General features: G+C 35.9%; 1 protein-coding gene across 7 annotated transcripts in view; it reads right to left on the bottom strand.

Moving 5' to 3' along the window:
- Positions 1–3,821: 3,821 nt before the first annotated feature.
- Positions 3,822–20,161, bottom strand: part of LOC110374150 (brain tumor protein) — a 443,804-nt gene continuing 427,464 nt past the window's right edge. For all 7 annotated transcript variants that reach the window (XM_021331739.3, XM_049841244.2, XM_049841245.2 and 4 more), the window contains one exon: positions 3,822–18,469. In XM_021331739.3, the coding sequence (XP_021187414.1) occupies positions 15,913–18,469 (2,557 nt within the window). In that variant the 3' untranslated portion in view covers positions 3,822–15,912. The remainder of the gene's footprint in view (positions 18,470–20,161) is intronic.

Raw genomic sequence — 20,161 nt, 5'->3', positions numbered from 1 at the left:
TAGTAAATAATTGACCTTTTAATGAAATCTTTTAATTTATTTGTTAGTGGCAATTTTGTCAGTCTCTTAAGTTTTATTAGCGATTATCGAAAGCCTTTCTAAAGAGAAGGATTGAGCATTAAACACCACGCTTGCTCAATGCGGGTTGGTGATTTCAGACTCCAAAGTCCAGGTTACCTAGAAATGTTTTTTCCTTCACATTTAATTTGCCTTTAGTGTCCAAGACATACTAAGAAAATACAGAAAAACTTAGTTGAATGATAATTAAGTTATAAATGATGAATGAAATGGAGATAAAAAAAGTGTCCGTTGAAAATATTGCTCGGGTATGTTTGCCAATCTATCGAGATAAAATTAATGGATAATCTCTCCGTTCATATATACACAAGGTGAACGACGTGGGAAGATACTAGTTACTTTTATGTATATTCTGTTCTTTTGTATATTTTGAGGCAAGTCAATATAAGTTTGTGGGTAGACATCAATTGAGGCTCTTGACTTTTAAGCTATTGGTTAAACGGATCGGGAAATTACTGGGGACTTATTGTTAACATGTAAGATTCAGATTAAAAATATTGGGTAGATAATAATCGATTGGTATATAAATATTGAGTGTACGCAATGGCCAATTTTGTTACCTCAAAAATGTGAGATTTAACATCACTGTAAGATAAAAGCTAATACTACACAGGGACAGATATATTAGATTAGGCTTCGATGGCGCAATGGCCACCATGCCGGACTGCCGAACCTGAGGTCCCGGGTTCGATTCTCGGTTCGATCGACATTTGTGTGATGAGCACGCTTGTTGGCCGTGGTCTGGGTGTTACAATATGTATTTATAAATATGTATACATGTAGTTATGTGTAGTTTATCAGTTGTGTTAGCACCCATAACACAAGTTAATTAATAACTTACCATGGGGCTAACCGATCGTGTGTGAAAAGGTGTCCCGACATTATTTATTAGGAAGTAGATTTATGAAGGGAGTGTATAAGAGGACTATAAGGGACAGGAAAACTATAGGGGAATATATAAGGGAGTATATACCTCTAGAAGTAGTCCATGAAAAGCAAAAATAAGTGCGACGGTACAAGTAAATTAGCGCAGCGGGCATGCCCATTGTACACAGCAGTCACTACAGAAGATCCATCAATGAAACTACATAATCTATGTCATAACACTACAGTCATAATATCCTGAGAACTATTACTGAAGAGTCTCAGTAAAACCATAACAGTATGACGTAACGATGACGTCATACGGCCCAAGCGAGTGATTTTGTCAGCAATTCGCAACAACTTGACGAAGGTTTCTTTTATTATGTTCCTCTTACATATCTCTTAGAAAATTGGTACTTAGTAATATTTGGTCGCATTCACGTGAATTTGAGGAATAAATAGTTGAATAAGTGGATGAAAGTATTTGATGGTTGTTTCTGTTTAAGGTGGTCGAACAGGTGGGCTGCGGGATTGTTCGAAAGAGTTACCGCGGCCCTGGTACATAAAAGGCCTACGCCGGAACACGACGGGTTTTAGTCAGTAAGAGTCTGACAATCCCTCACCGATGCTAACCCACAGCGGGAGGGGTCATTTGATGATTTTTAAATTTAAAAAAAGGTGGTCGAAAAGGTTACATCGAATATCAAAATCGGTGTTTTCCGTCTTAGGGACATGAGGATAGCCATAGGTATACATTCCGCGGTTTTCAATGATTTACAAGGATTGCCTAATGTGCGACATATTTATGTAGGTCCGATTACACTGGTTACCGATAAAGTGTCACTTAGTTATCTGATAGTTAATGCTATCTAACAAATAAAGGCTACTTATACTCTGTTTCTGCCAGATCTTGCTAAGAATGAGAAACCAAAAGTTATGGTTTATCTGTCAGATAAATTCCTGATAGGCTATCAGAGATTTTATCAGTAGCTGATGAAACTGGTCATTAAAATTGCAATAATATTTTTTTTAATTGACCACGTTTCATGTAGGACGGAAAGATCAGTTGTCACTTGTTTCTCTACGCTACATTTCTAAGTTATGTATAGAAAATTAGGTTTATACCATGTGGGATATATAACTGAGTTATCACTTCTTCGCCTACGAGTTTTCTTGACCTTTATGTAAGTGATGGACAGATCCTACTTATGTATCTGCTCTCGGGTGTAATAAATCCGGGTCATAAATGTATAGAAAATCTATTCTATTCTTCTGTAGAATGGTAAATAAGGAAATATTTGTCTAGAAGTGTTTTTGGTGATTTTTCTGATATCTGATAATAACGCTTACCTACTACCATCATATATTTATTGTCCCACTGCAGGGCACATACCCTCTTCTCACACACCTGTTACAGCCTTTTTATCGTTCCACTGCTGGGCACAGGCCTCGTCTCACACGGAAAAGGATTGCACACTCACACACAGAGAGTGCTAATCGCCACGCTCAATGCGGGTTTGGGACTTCAAACTTTATGTTCATGTTTCCTCAAGATGTTTTCCTTCACATTTACTCAGTCATTGGTGTCCAAAATATACTTACGAGTAAAAGATACTTGCCTGATCCTTAATTGAATCCACACACTCGTACTTGAAGGGCTGGTGCTTTTACTACGAGCCCACCACGACTTCAGTTATCAGGATATTTTATTTCTGTCGTGGTGTCAGTCGAAAGACGTCCACTGCTGGACAAAGGCCCCAAGGTTCGAAACTTTGCTCGATCTTCAGCAACCCGCATTGCTTCAATTATGCCTCCCGGCGACCTTGCCCAGATCGCCCGTACATATAGTGGGGTCTTATTTCTGAATAGAAATAATAAGTGATGGATTTTGTTCTTGTGTTTACAGTTTTGTTCTTGTGAGATTACAAAATCAAAGCAAAGCGAATGAAGGATCGGTTATTGCAATCCGTAGGTAGTTAGACACGCTGATTGAGTGAGTGAGTGGTTGATTGTTTCACACCTTCTCAGATTGTGGTAAACTTTACAACTAAATTGTTTAGCGGTTTATGCGTCATAGAGCAACAGACAGACAGATATTTTTGCATGTACAATAGTAGTTATGATAAGGATTTCGTTTTATGACGGTCTATTTATACTTACTGGCTGGTTTCTCTGCTTGATGGCTCATAATGAAGGTCGTAAACACAACTGGAGACATAAGGGTTTATTATATTATGTGTATAGGTATAGTACCATAATATAATGTATGTATGCAGAAAGATGTTACTTTGTCTGTAAAGGGATACAGAAGGCTACACTTATCCCAAGATTTTATGAATCTTATAGTCTGAGATAATTAAAACTTTAATGCCAGAATTAGTTTTAAGATAACTTTAGTTTATTTTAGTGTATGAGTAAAATTTTTGAGAAATAGTTATTTTAACATTATATGTTTTTATACATACTTATCACATATGGTTAATCTTCTTAATAGGGTAGTGTCCAGGGTCGAAATAATGAAATAATATTTAGTCCGCTTTTTAGATAATCAAAAAATATTGGATACGTATTTTTTCTTTTTTTAATTAAACATAAAATGACCAAGATAATACGCTTCAAAAATTGGGAGTGGGGGCCTTTTACGTCACAGTGTCCTGAAAATTGTAGCAACTTGTGACGTCACACTCAACTTTAACACGCTATATCTTAACAAGTTCTGATCCAATTTAAAAAAGGAAAAATACGTATCGCTTAATTTTGGACAATCTACAAGACGGACTAATTATTATTTTTTAGGAAACTAGCCTATTGCGCAATCGATTTATTAAATACTTTCAAGACAGTTTACAAGAGAGGCTATTGTAAATAAAACACTACTATTTTCAAACCAGTTTCTTTATTTCGTGTTCATCATTTTAATACAACATACAAGTAAATTTATCATCAGATATTATTTTATCAATTCTTAAGATCTACCTTAACTAAGACTTGAATAACAAGTAGGTATGTATGAGTATTCATATCGATATATCGATACATCGAAATGGTATCGATATGTACCGAAAATCGTACGGGATTTAAATGTTCAACCCACACATAGTTAATCCACAGATAAATAAACAAATTAACAAACTTCTTTTTTAAAAAAAACTGACAATGGAATGTTTCGTATTAAAAAGTATCAATTCCAATAAAAGCCTGTATAAAAATGCATGGCTGATAAAAAGAAAACACAAAAACGCACAAATTCACACAATAACTTAAACATGGAAGATGAATGTCTTAACTTTTTACGGTGCCCCATTCTCGTGATGTCATTTGACGTTTATTGTTTTGGCAGTATAGTTTGCCAAGATGGCGTCTACAATATGAGCGAGTTTTGTTTAAATATTCAAAAGTTATATCTGTTTAGGTGATTAAGCTTAAACCTCACGTAGGCTATTTTAATAAAAAAGAATGTGCTCGTATTAATATTTTAAAAGATAAGCAATTTTTTTGCTATCGCAGACTTGGAGCGCCCGAAAAACATTGTGCGACAAATGACATTACAAAATGGCGCGTAAGAAAAACAAAACCCGAAACTCCTTTTATCTCAAAGACAAATGACTGTAACATTAATTCCAACTGCAAAATATACTTTACAATATACTTTTTATTATTTTTAAATAAAACAAGAGGTACACAGTCAGTATTATTTCGACAACGATTAGCTAACAGGGAATCTAATTTTCCATATATTATTATACATATTGAAAGGTCGATTAAGACAGTCACGGCGAAGGAAAGTTACAAGCTATGGGGAAAGTAGGGTGTGTAATAATGAACATGAAAAATCAAGTAAAAATGTCGAGCAAAGTTTGCTGAATCGACTCACATTACCAAATCTCATCATTCTTCTTGAAATTACATTTGCCAGTCGAATTGGAAGATTTATTAGTTTAGTTTATTGAATTTCAATAAACTTATCAACTTTCATGTTCAGAATTATCCCTATAGGATTACAGACGCACGGCAAAGTGTCGAGGGTCGTGACTAGAGAAAGAAATAGTTTTTGGAGCTCCCGAGGGGATAAAATTAAAGAACACTATTTTTAAGAGGGTAAGTTATAAAAAAGTTCCTTATAACTTAACACGCGTATAAGCGAGAAAACTTAGAGTCTAACCTAATCGAAAGTTAGATGACTAGCGTCGGCGACACACGACAATAAATTACGAATAAATTATTAATAAATTACACATTTTAACAAACAAAAGCAAATAATTTATTGTGACGAGATTTCGTTTTGACAGAACCGATCAGAGGTGATATGTCCAAAAAACTGGATGGAAAACATTACATTTTTAGCTCACCCGAAGTAGCCTTTCATTTGAGCCAAATTTAACATTATTTATGTATCGAATACATTTTATAATAGTTATAGATTTATAGCATACGTGTACTCCTAAATAATTAGGTATTTTATTCAAATAATTGTTGATAGATTACTGTTGGGATATTCCGCTAATCCTTTCTAGCATATAAATTGGAAGCGGAACTCAAATACTCTATATATTTTATGTTAATCATAATTGCTAAGTAAAGAATCAGTCTTAAATAAACGTTTCGATTGACAACACAGACTAAGTATTAGTAAATGACAAAATTAGATATTTTATATCAGAATTTTAATCGGCGTTTAATTAACTTTTGCATGTAATCACATTTAATCTTGAATAGAAAGTTGGCTCTATTGTTTATCTATTGTTCGCGAGAGTAAACGGATCAACTTGTGTTTAAACTTTGATTAGGTAAGTTTGTACGGAGTCGTGATCATTTACCCTTTGATAGGTTCAATGTCAAAACAGGATGTTTGGAAACCACAGAGATCAATTTATGTTGTAAAATTACATTTAAAAGTAAAAATGTAAGATGTCTTTTGCATTTAACCTTTTTAACAACCAGCAGTTACAAAAAAAAAATCGACCGCCGTTTTGTTTTATCGATAAAAAATATTACAGCACTTGTCAGAGTTATCTACTCAAGTACAAATTAGGCAGTATTTAAATTATTATTTTACCGGGCCACTACCCACAAGTTTAACTTAAATTGATCTCTGCAATTCCATGAGCAATGCTGGAAAATGCCCAAGTACCGGTTGATTTTAAATAATATCAGATATGTGCAGTATTATGAAGGTTTATAGACGAACCGTTAGTTTGTATCATCATAGTTTTTTATGGGTGTTCGTTGGAAAGAAGAAAAGTAAATTTTAAAATGTCTGAAGATGGGATAAAACTATTCACCAACTTTTATGGAATCATTCAATCGTTCTGTATTTTGAATTCAGTACTATTCGGAAACCAACCGTACAGACATTGTCCAATAAAATGTAACATTTTGTGCAATAACCATTAGTGCGGTAAAAATAATTAGTGGGTTGATATCGATAAAATGGATGTGCTAAAAAGGCGGAAACAGGTGTACCGATTTAGAGATCAGAACTGTCGAATACAATCTAATGTAACATGAACACTAAACAACTAAATCATTTTCCATGATTTCACTGTGTATCGAGTGACGCAATCTTGATCATCGATTTGAATACAATATCCTCATGATCTCAAATAATTAATACGATTTACCAGAGTATACACATAATTGAATATAATTGATGTTTTCTACAAAACACAGTACAAATCATGGCAACGATACATTTTTATTACCACACGTTAAGTTTAAATTCCTACACAGATATAAACCTTAAGTATCGATTAGCATTCAAGTTCATTATGAAAAAATATATCATTGGAAATATTTTTCAACTTCTCTCCTTAATTTCAAACCACCCAAGAACAACTTAATTATGCATGTGACAACCGATTTTTATAACTACATGTTTATTCCTAACAACACTTTGGCAACAAATAGTATTTTCAATTTTTTTTTCATTATGTTTTTTCCATCAATTTCAAATGTAACGTCAACATTAATGAAGTTAACATTACCATGGTTTTTATCGAACCCGATCATTTATCGACTTTTATCATCGTCTTTAAAGATAGAAGACATAGAAAAGTATCGACAGAAGACGAATATCGATCGATAATGTGACATCACTGGCTTCAGTTGGCGAAACATGTTACACCGTTTTTACTAAAATTTGGCTATCAAAGTTCTATTACACTATCCTACAGTTTCGCCAACTAACACCGAATAGAAGCGAAACTTAGAAGGTCTACCTAAAATAAGAAACAGTTATCCAGGATTTTTAATATTTTTTTTTGTTTTTTTTTTTCTTTTTCTGTCATCAGTCTTAAAATTGAGTCATACCATCTAACTAAGAATGATGAACTCTTATATTTAAGTTCCTAGGCCTGATCTAACATCGGAATTTTGCGGTGATTTCTTACTCTGTAGCTTAGTGGAAGGTAGATTAGGGGATGTAAAAGTTTGGATAGTAGCAGACGAGTAACATTAAGAGATGTTAACAAGTGCCATTCACATCATATATAACCAACAGTTAAGAGTACAGTTTCAAGGTATACGTCTAAGGAAAAGGTGTCTCAACTAGTAAGGCTCTCGGGGAAACTATGTCACACATTCCTTAATTCATAAGTTATTGGTATTTTAGAGTAATCAACATTGAATAGTTTATTTTAATATTAATTCTTAATACTAAAGAGTACAAAAAATAAAGGAAATATTATTGAATATATGAAAAACAACAAGTCATCAGCGAAAACCATCGCGTTTTCATATAAGAACAACATTGTTTTTTTTTTCGTTTACAGTAACATTTAATATTCGCGCTCACGAAGATGCGGGAGTTAATAAGATCCTCGCCGCGGTCGCGAGAGGCTGCCTCACAGGGCCCGGCCTCGCCCCGCGCACTCCCAAACCCTACACTACCAACGTTTCCCTTCGATCATCAAAGTATCAAAAATATCTGCTAGAACATCCCTTTCCCTTAGTGAAAAATTCTTGATAGTACATTTTGAACAGTCTCAAAGTAACTAATGCGTAGGTAACAATTACAAATCTTCATTAAAATGTGGATATGCAAGAATGAAAGTACATATTGAAATCAACAATCATTAGGACGAAGTAAAGCGTTCCTACGTAGTGTCTACTGTTAAATATCTAACCTATAGGGTTACCATACACGTCAATAAGATATATTAGCACTTATATTAAAAAACAGTTTATGATAAATGACTGAACATGTGAAACACAGAGGATCATTGTCTGTACAAAAATTCCCAAATGTTTTTTTTTTCAATTTTATCAAATGTTTAACACATTCCTTCAAATTTAAGGCCACGGCGCATTATGGTGTTTCAGTAGATTATAAAGTTAGATTACTGAATTATATTTATGTTTTTTTTTTAATGATGACGTTTTTATATCTAATAACGGCCTTATATACACCCGTGCACGTGAGTATTGCGTCCACGGTTCCGTGTTCGAAGCTGTGGCGTGTCCGAGTCCAAACGAAAGGGTGCTGTTAGCTGAAGCTGTAGCACTGAGTCAGTGACGAGGGTCACGATACCTTACAAATCTACAAGTGGTATACTAACCGAAGAAAGCACGGCTTGAAACATTACATTAACATTACTACGTCTCGTATCGTAAAAAATATTGGTGACAGACTTACGCTGATTCAAAGCTCACGATGTGCCTTACACACTAAACTAACATAGACAATGCGATATCTAAAAATACACAACTACTCGTACTCGCTATATAGGATATAATTTTAATTTAGTTCATCATAAGCATTGTGTTCTCCTTACAACTGGCAGGATGGCATTTAGTGTGTAAAATCGATTGTGTGTGGACAATTCAAGCTTCGTATAATTAATATAGGTTTATAAACTTACGTGCATACACATATTATGATAACATTTAATTACCTAAAAGCAATTTCTTTGGCGACTAGCATCGTTAAGAAAGATTCCAAATGTTACTTTGCTTCGTTCCAACCTAAACTTTCTTTGCCAGCGACAATCTGAAACCATTCCTTCATTGTTCTATCAATTTGCTCTACGTCACCACTTTGTGGACGATATGTCGCGTTTCGTTAACATTTCTCTATTAAATATATCATTTGATCAACATTCGAATACATAATCCGTCAGTATTGTCAATTTAGAAACAGTGCCAATATATAAACATCGCCATCTACCCATCACTAACCGTCCCGACTCCTGCGCATCCATATAATTAAAAACATTACTTGATATGTCATTTGCTACCAACTTTTCCTATGATTTGGAATCTTTCCACTATGTAAAAAATATTTATAACTAAAAATCACACACCTTAGATTAAAAATTACCTACACATGATGAAGAAACTGAAATCGGTACTGTATTCGCTTCATCTCTGTCTGACAACAGGAATATGTGAAAGCTAGAGCGAGATGAAGGGAGCGTTTCAATACAGTACGCTCTCTACTGAAAGTAGCAACACCGATCGCTATGGTACATAAGGAGCAAAGAAAACGTTACGACAATACACAATCACATTAACCTACGTGTCATTATTTAAAAGTAGAATCAATATCATATAAAAACATTTCAAGAAGTCCAAAACTTCGTCACTAAAAAAATCCTCACCTTTGTGAAAATAAACACTATTATATGCGAACGTCTCAACTAACTTAAGCGATAGTAAAATATTTTGCATTTAATTTTTACAATAAAATGTATCATAAATTCAAACGTGAGTTAATTTTTAAAAACATTCAGCATAGTACTTCTCGAGGATGGATGGTTTGTGCTAATATGTGCTTTGTTAATCACCTTAACTTACAATCACAATTTTTGAGACAACGTGTTCTGACGGAAGCAGTGCATACAATCTGTCAAGCAACAGCGGCCCATAACATCACGCGGCAACCTGAGGCTCTCAGTTCCGTCAAAACACATCAACGAATTTACATTCATCATCAAACTCAACATCAGTCGTGAATACAGTAAAATCATTGAATACAATTCTCTTTCAAGAAAAAATACATCAAAAATTAAGTGAAACACCAACGTTCTGTGCAATTCACTAAAATTATACTTCTCATTTTAGCGTATTCTTAACAATGCAACATCGCTTAAATACATATAGAAGCGACGGTAGAAAAAAACTTCGAATGTATATGAAAACGAATACAATTCCTGAGCAATAGTTGCGTGGTACGTCGTGCCACCAGAGTCGACTGGATGCGAAAGCGGCTATTGTATGTACAACTTCGCATGGCTCAACGAACTTATCAAATTTAACGACGCACTACCAAGTAAATGTAATAAGTGACCAAATTGTTAACCACATACAATATGATAAGCTAACATCGATACATTATATCTACCTTGATGAATACATTAACAGGTGAATCTTAACTGACACAAAATTATCGATTTCAAACAATCATTAAGAGTAAAATACACTATCGATATGGTTATTGTAAAACCCTTATTATATCCTGTCGAATTCGGATATCGTTCCATTATTTCTTTTTTCTGTCAACAATGTGCTACCTGCCTCGAATCGTCCGACTTTCTCAACAAACGTCATACCTAAATAACACACTACAAATATTTTGATTGTTAATTTCGTTTTATAAAAATACTCTCTCACACTACGTACCCTCTCTCTAAAAACCCACGTCGCGACGTCACATCTTGTTCAGATCCCGGCTTTCCTTATACCTAGTTAGTAATACTACCAACATCATTATTCTAAAAGTATTTACATTTTTGCTCGACGCACTTCCTGGCGATAATGGTGTTAGAACGGCAATTAAATCAAATAAGGGAACGATGAGTGGCTGAAAGCTTGAAATTTCATCAATGATCAAGTCTTCTTCACCTCAATTCTAACAATGACATGCTTGAATTAATGATTTAAGAGTTGAAGGGAGCAGCAGCAACCGATTTACTTATTCTCGATACCTAATGGCGAATCGAATGAGAGTACTTTAGAATTTACGTTGATGTAAATGTGAACCAAAGAGGAATGAAGTCATTTCGATCTTAATTTTAATCTTAAGAAAAACTGCTGAGTATAAAATTATAAACGATCTTGTAAGCCTAGCTCGCGCTTACGTAACTAGTAGGTGCTAAGTTAGTAGTAAAATGTTCCCTAGAGTAATTGACTTTGAAATATTGGTTGTTTGGTAGCGCTCTTTTGAAGCAGTGCTGTTGACGGGAACTGTATCCAAGGATTCCTAAAACGGATATTAATAGCTACGTTTTCGTAGAAAAGTAAAGCTTACTTGGGATATTAGGTTCTTACATTAGAATACAAATAGTACTTACACACGAAGATTTATAGCCTACATTCATAAGAATATGTATTTTTTATGTAGATATTTAGTGCTGGGAAATGTACCGCCTAATTCACTGAGAAGCGTTTTATTGTGATGTTTTTGTCTTCTGATGGTAAGCAGTGTTCATGGAATTATGGAGTTTCGTAAACCAGTCGTTTCGACAAAAATTGGATACTTTTGTTATTTCATACAAAATATTATTGTGTTGCTGGATGGCTGTGTCGTTGCATTAAGCGGTAAAAGCTCGGTAGAGAGGATTAATTGAATTTAATTGAAACAGAGTCTATTATTATGTATTTAAAAATTGTTTTTAATTATATGCAATTTTTGTCCGACCGACTGATTGAAAAATTGGACCAGGACCAATTCTGCAGTTTTGAATAGTTTGTGTCGAATTTTATGATATTATTTATGCCAATAGTATTAGCCACAAAACAGTCTCGTTTGCACTGAGTAAACTATTGATTTTGATGAGCTTTTCGTGAAATGATCTTTACACATATATACCTACAATCATTAATCCTGAAACCAAAATAATTTTATACGATATTCATGTGTTTGTGTCAATTGCTCGGTATTACTCCAATTTTTCAATTTGAAATGTAACTTTTTGAAATTTGATTTCGTACAAGATTTTTTTATAATTAAAAACATCTGTAGGAATCAAAATCAACATAGGTAATATTTTGAGGCGTTTGCAAGTTTTGAAAGTTTTTTTAAGTGCCAAAATTAGAGTAACCTTTTATATTTTTTGCGCTTAAAACTAAAGCAAAAATACTTACGATACTCATGCCTTTTGTTCCCTGACACCAACTGTTCTAAGTCTAGTCAAAAATGCACACACTGGGTAACACAGGATACTACCACCGGGATATTTGTGCTAAAGAATCTATGTGTATTTAGTAAATGTAATATTTATATTTAAAAAAAAAACTAAGTAAATCTGTAAACAGGAAATTATAAAATTGAATCTTGGTAAAAGTGGGAAAAGTGTAGTAAAGATTAAACATTACTTTATTAAGTAAAATATTGTCTATAATATTAGAATTTCGGTTTCCAGTTCAAGATTACTTGACGAGTTTTAAAATTGAATAAGTTTGTATATTTATTTTGTCAACTCTGTGCCTTTGATAAAGGAGTAATCTAGTAGAATAGAGTAAGTAGTAGGTTTGAAACATACTTCGGATCAATTTTATTAATGTAATTTAAGTAGTGGTAATCTGTCAAATTTTAAGCAATAATCTTGCGATCCTTGATAAAAAAATGTGTATTTACAACTATCTTCAAAAACTGGTACCTTTTTGTATACTGTGTACGTATAAAAGCAGATTCATTAGCACAAACATGCATTGTAAGTTGTAACTAAATTAATTAGATTAAAATAGTCACAACTTAGCAGGTGAAAACTACAGAAGCACTACTTTGGTAAAAAAAAAGAAAATAAAAATAAAACACACATCTAAACTGCAATGAACTGGTATTATTATAAAAAGCAATTACAACAAAAATAATTCAAAACAAAACGATGTACATTAATTTAAAGAACAATTGTTTATACAAATAATTAAAAAAATATAATTATAACAACAAACATCGACAAAATATATTTAAAGACAAAACATGTTTCAATTCAGTCCTCGAGCTTTAGAAATGCAATTTTTAAGAATGATAATGTTTCTAGTACAGAAAAATCATTTCTTTTTTCACTAACATTATTATGCAAAAACACAAAAAATTAATGTGAATTAAGTTTGTAATAATAATTATAACTGAAACTTAAATTACCATTTACTGGTTAAAAAATAAAGAGTAACTACCGGTCGACAAAAAAACTAAAAAAATAAAATCGGGATTACACAGCTTTCTAGGCGTAAACGTGAAGTTGTCATAATTTGCAAATCTTATTTAATAAAATTTCGATACACTATACTATACTTAATATAAATATAATACGATGAAATGATCTCAATTAAGTAGAAGCGTATGTTGTTACCAAAAACTGAATTTCTTTAGTGAAAATTACAACAATATTACGTTGATAATATGACATAATTTTCACAAAGAAATCCGAACATTTAAGTCTAAAATAACGGTTTACCGAATTTCTAGCGTGACCTCAGTTCATAAGGACGAATCATTAAATAAAAATCATTGGTGAATAAAATCGATAAGTCGAAGAATTCGTCAAAGTGAACTGAGGTAAGGCAGACTTGCGGTCAATAGTCGACTTACAATCAATGTTCACTTGTCAGTGGATTAAGTGAAATCTATCGATCACATCGTCTTAGGAGATAGGAACAGGGCAGTCTATAATAAAATCATTGGTGAATAATCACTGAAATTTGGACACTAAGACGCGTGACGTGTTTCAACTAATCCAGTGCTCATTAACTATTTGATCGAAGATGCGTCGAGGCGACGGTTGCGTGTGCACGGTGGTAGGCAAAATACAGAAAACAATGTGAGAAGAAATCAGTTGTTCCCAAAACGTTCAACTTTTAGTGCAAGTATGGTAATCATAAATTCGAAGATCGATATTATACACTAAAGCTGTCGCCGTTCTGTCAGCCATTTGTATTTTTACATTTGGCAATGAGTTTGTTTTTTTTTTTAATCATATATTGAGCAGTTATCATTAAAACGATATTGTATAAAAGATTGCCAAAACTTACTTATTATAAGGTAGGTAATCGGTGGTAAATAAATATTATAATTATTTTATTTAAGTATTAAATTAAAAAGTGTAAAATTTGCAGTATAACGTTACGATAACTTGCACTACAAGTATAAAGATGAAACAATCATAAGTAATTCGATCAGATACCCTTACGATTAGATTTATATGAAAGTATGGTACATATTTACAAACAATACTAAATATCACTTATTAAATCACAACATGATCTTATGGCACACGATATACAGGTCGCCACGGTGCGCACGCGACGTCTGCCGACGCATCTTCAAACATTTTAATTTATTTAAGATATATCACCAAAATGGAAACGCGCAACCTAAAACTAACAGATCTTCAAGATACCGACCCAATGCCGGATCAGATCTCTCTATTGTCATAGATTCAGCGAAAAAAATACTAAAAAAACATTATTTGCTAAGAAAACCAAAAAGTTCTAATGAAAATCAAACTAAAATAATTCTGCTAACACACTCAAACACACGGTAATGAATTAAAAAAATAATAATAATAGCGCAATATTCATAAAATACACAAGAAAAGTATACGTTACACATGCACCGTTATACTAAACACTACAAAAATAAAGTTGTTTCCATATAAAAAAATATCTTACCAGAATAACAAATTGTATAATTATTTTGTATACCGAGCTGTTTATAATACTCCCAGAAAGTAGAAACGCATGCGCTCCGATTTAAAACTGCTAAAAATCTCAAAAAATTAAAAAAAGATGCTAGCGAAACGACCATTTCCTAAGTGCTCTAATAGTTACTACAATCAATGCATAAAAACGAACAATATCAACCAAATGTTACTAAAACAACATCAGAAGACTAAGGTCCGCGGGCTCTCAGCGACTAGGCGGTATCGATAAGTTACTGCTGAAGTACTGCCCTCCGATATACAACGAGAGATAAACTTACAATCTTTCACTATCTAAAATGCTTTATAAATTCTCAACTGAGGGCATACTAGTACGTAGATAGAATGCAAAACATTTTCCAACTCATTGAGGACTATAAAACATTCTTGATCGCCACTTTGTGATGTTACTATTACGTATAAAAGAAATAGTATTATATTCAGTAGAGGTTAAAAGTCATTGTTTTACTAAAATCCAAACGCCGCAGTCAACTTTGTCATTGATAAAACCCCTAACATCATTATTTCCCTAAAATTTAGTAACTACGTTAAGTGGGGTAGTAACCAAAGATTGTCCATTTCAGCTCAATCAATTTAACACTTACCTAATTAATAATGTAACAACTCCTTACTTAGTTTTTTTTTTAATAATCCATAGTTTCCATCGACACAGAATAAGTGCTAATTAAAAACAGGAAGTGCTATTGTGCCGTAGAAATAATCTTAAAACTAACAACAATACCGCTCGATGCTCTCTTATTTACGATAAAATCACACGCTTAACGCCTAACAATTTGTTAAGTAATAATAGTTAAAATATTGGTCCAACAAATGGGCTAAATAATACAAATGCCCTTAATATTCATCCCTAATTTAACGATGTGGGATATGAAAAAATATTATTCAATAGATCAAAAAATGATAAGGATTCGAGAACACCGTTCGCGCGAAATTTCGGATCGATCCAACGGAATTTAATCTCTAACCATCAATCAATAGGTACTCGAATAACAATGTCAATACTATAACTAATCTCATTACAGTTTCGTTTAGAAATAATTCATAAAGAGATCTTATGCCGAATATTGTAGAGAATACCCATCGCAAGCCGGTATGATCACATCGAGACAGCCACATGGTTGCACCACTTGCACACTTTTAGCAAGTTCCGTTCACAAATCGTCACTTGAACTACAAAAATTGACACTCGCTTCGCTAGAACAGTAAGTCCTTACGTCGATTAATAATAATAATATTTACGTCTCTGGGTGTCGATTTTTGCTCTATAGTTCATCGGTCATTCGGATCTCCTGTGATCAGAGCGTGCTACTCACATGCCTATGGGCGGCACTTGCACGTAGCGATAGATGTAAAGCCGGTAGTCTTTGCTGGCGAGGACCACGGACCCGTCGTCCATGAGCGCCACGTCGAAGCATTGAGCATGTTTCACTTTGCTCTCTAGCGCCGATACCAGCTGCCCGTCCTGCGTGAATATCGTCAGATTGAAGTTGTTGTGGTTGTCAGCGATCAAAATTTCGCCAGCTGCGTTAATGCCAACACCAATGGGGTAGTTAGTTACACCCTCGCCGCCGATTTGACGCAAGTAAATTCCTTCGTAATTGAATACTTTGACGCAGTGTGCGCGGTTGTCACTGATGAAGATCTCTTGCTTGTCGTTGACAACTACTCCATTGGGGAATTCTAAATGTTTAGAGCAGCCGAATTTCTGTAGCACGTTGCCAATCTGGTCGAAGATGATTACGCGCATTACTTTGCATTCGACAACGACAATGCGGCCCTTGTTGTCCACCGTAACGCCGCGGGGATGCTGAAGGATGTTAGCACCGAATTTGCGCACAAATTGGCCGTATTGGTTATAAATCTGAATTTGATGAGTTGGTGATCTTTCAGTTACAATTATGTCGCCTGAAGTACGGACAACGGCTACTCTATTCGGGTACAGCAGTTGGCCGTCCCGTTTGCCACATTCACCAAATTGGAATTTGAAGCGTCCCTCCTTGTCGAAAATCTGTATGCGATGATTGTTGGTGTCAGCAACTATTATGTCGTTTTGAGCATTGACAGCTACTCCGCTTGGCTCAGTAAATTGACCTTCCATCACACCAAACTCTCCGAATTTGCAGTGATAGATCATCTTTTGTCGTTTGATTTGAGATTTCGGCGGGAAAATGGCAGTAGATATTAGCTTGTTTGTCAAGTCTAAAATAGGATCAGCGTGAGATGAAGATGTTAGCGAGTATGGGTCAGCCGTCGTCGGAGGGAACAGCGAGTCGCAACCGCCGTTTGACCACTTCTCGTAAGGGTTGATGCCATTCAAGTTTATATCTCCGATAGCAGATGAGAACGGACCTAGACTGTTGGCACTATTGAATCGTTTCGAAATGATGTTGGACTCGAAAGGTGACGTGGATTGGCTTGTAGGCCCAAGTAGTCCATTTGTATACGGGCGATCGAGCACCCCGTTTAAGCCAGTGGGTAGGTGGATTCCACCGTTCAGGCTACCTGAACTTCCATTGACGCTGCTGCTGCTGGATGATGACCCGCCGTTCAATAAGTTGCCGTTGGTAGGGCGAGCAATAGGTGGTTGTTTAGTAGGGCCAACATTCGCCTCTGAGCTAGAGCGTACGTATCCAAAAGTGTTTCTTACGCCAACTTGTATGGCTTGGTAGTTCGAGACAAATTCAAGTTCACAAGCTGTCTGTACGCTCTGTTCCGGATTAGAACTCATTAGAGATTGCAACTTCGTGTCTAACAATTTTCTGAACATAAGTATCTCAGCAATATTAGCGCATTTTGTCAATCGCTCAACGAAGTCGCACGTCTGGTATATCTTATCAACAGTCTCTTGAGCTTTCTGTCCGACTACTGTGAGAGCAATTTGTTTCGTGGAAAATACGCTTTCGAGTTCTTTCAGTAGTTCTTGCTTACGCTCCTCGAGCATAGAGCGGTAGAATTGGAACGTATCGTTAATTTCATTTTGAGCTTTGTGGTACTGAACTTGTAATTTACCAGCAGCATGTTCAACAGTTTTGACTACGTGCCTAATTTCAGTGGCTCGAGTCTTGGCTTCATTTACAGCCGTTTGCATCAGTTCCAATTGTTTGGGCCCAGCGTCAGATAAGTGCTCACAGTCATGCAAAGCAGCCGGGTGTTCAATAATCGTACATTCCTTGCAAACTGGCACGGAGCAAGTGCGGCAGAAGTATTTTAAAATATCATTTTTGTGTCTCGGGCAAAATGCGGTTTTGTCGCCGCTCGCTGTTAGGGTAGATCCGAGCATACCCTTGTCATCTTTCAGGTCCGTGAACGCTAGGACACGGTGACCTTCAAAGCAATGCATGAATTGGTGCGCCATTACGCAATTTGGGCAGAGGAAGTTAGCGCAATCAACGCAACGCGCTACGGCGTCTGATTCCTTGGACTTGCAGCCGGTGCAGCGGGCTGAAGGTGAGTTGGTCTGGCGAGCAGTAGGCAGAAGATCGGCGTCCTGCTCTACAGCCGCAGCTATAACAAGATTGGTGAGTAGCCCAGGTACGCCGGCTGTTGGTAGCTGGCTGTCTACGCGGCAAGTGACGCAGGTGACTTTATCGGGGTGCGTTTGTTCCCTCTCCAGGCAACCCCGGCAGAATGTGTGGAAGCAGTTGAGTACTTTGGGGTCGACGAATGTTTCTCGGCAAATAGCACAGGTGGTGTCGAGGCCGTCGAACTCGCGGAGGTCACATACGGCGGAGTCACTCGCTGGGGGCGAGGATCCACTGAGAGTCAGGGGCGATAAGGAGCCACGCTCCAGCGAACCTATTGAGTTGGCACCGGGCAGCGACTCAAGGGACGGGGTGCGTGAGGCCATCTTCAGGAAACCGGCATCCCTGAAACAATATGAATGCACTTATTAATAAACTAGCCAAATAAACATCGCAACGAATATGAAATTGTAAACGTCGGAGGTAACCATTTCTGTTATTAAACGTGGGAAGGACACGTAATATTCCTCAAATATTTTTATGTAGGCAGGCATCCTTTTACGGCTTACATGAGCTAGAAAATTTCGTATATGAATGGTGGGTATTACGTAAATGCATTTTCCCTCGGAGCCGTGACCTTAGATACAGGGGAAGCCACTGCTATAAACTTGATAAATAGAGAAGCTTTACCCAATACTTTCAGGAAATTTACGAGCGGCCGTGCGATACACCGGAAGGAGCCGAGTAGAGTAGCGAAAACATCAATAACGGTGTCGAAAATGCAGGGAGCCAGGAATGTTTACATGAGATGCACTTCCCAAGGGCGGGGGTTACCATGGCGACGTGTAGGGTGACGGCAAGGGGATCGTTCTCGAATTAGAGGGTGGAATATTTCGACTCCCTCTTTTTACCTTAGGGGTATTCGAGGTGAATGGCCTTGGCAGCCAGTTGGCTTAACGGCTCTAATGTCTATTTCCAGAGTTGCAATTCAGTTGCAAATTTGGAATTGTAATGACGCTAATCCACAGCTTGCGGTGCGAAACTTTATGAAATATGGCCCCTGTTGTATTTTTATACGGCTTTTAATTAAAAACGCACGCCGATGAGGCGATAAAAACGCGGCTGGGTACATAAAACAGTGATATTTAATTACCTATCTACATTTTAAAGCAATAGAAAACTCGAATGTACTACTGTCTTAAAGAGAAAAGTACACCGAACTCTTAGTAAATTAATTGCTGTTTGTAGAAAAAAAAATCAATTTTATAACAGACGATTACGATTCGTCCGATTTTCTCAAGATTCCATTCATTTCGGTCACAGTGTTTTGGGTTATGACAATCGTTCGTATTTAAAATTCTACGCGGTAACGCGCGTCCGAAAATAACTTTGAGTAGGGTCACATCATATAATTTCAGTCGTTACCGATTTTTCGTCAAGTTGGCCTCCAGTTCAGTTCAAAACTTACAACACAGGTACGTATAAACTTAGCGAGTACATACATAAGATAGATTCCATCCACGTAGTCTGGTCCCTTTGCAATACATCACTGGAAGCCGGCCTGTCTAATTTCTGATACATCGTACTAAGTTAGGCTCGCACTACATAAGGAGACTAGTTTGAACAATAATTTTGGGACATACGTCTTGTGTCTTAAGATTTTGACGGACTACGAACGAAACACTACGAACCGAAAAAGAACGATATTTCATGCACGTATTGCATGACATTAAGCATAAGAAGTTGAGGAATACCTAACAATTTTCGTATTTACTGCATTACTGCTAACATTTATTAAGCAGTGTAATAACACTACTGAAATAAAGGTCTATAAGGGTCATACCACTTAAATATCTGGACAATCTAACCTATAGGTATTTGCGTGATAGATGGAAACGGCCGCAATACATCCCCGGCGCAGTTTAGCCCCGAGTGACGGGCGGCTCAATTGCATTGCCGATGCTGCATACAAAATGGCCGAACGGGGACCAATGAAGACATAGCAGGGAATTTGTACCGGTTTTGGCGACAAATTAGGTACGTTTGGTACTTGGTACGTAATGTGATTGGATGGAATTGAGTTTGGAAGTTTAGAGG

This window comes from Helicoverpa armigera, chromosome 19, assembly GCF_030705265.1.
Source record: "Helicoverpa armigera isolate CAAS_96S chromosome 19, ASM3070526v1, whole genome shotgun sequence".
NCBI classification, from domain to species: domain Eukaryota; kingdom Metazoa; phylum Arthropoda; class Insecta; order Lepidoptera; family Noctuidae; genus Helicoverpa; species Helicoverpa armigera.
The sequence above is the reverse complement of the archived record's forward strand: the minus strand, read 5'-3'. Positions and strand labels throughout refer to the sequence as shown.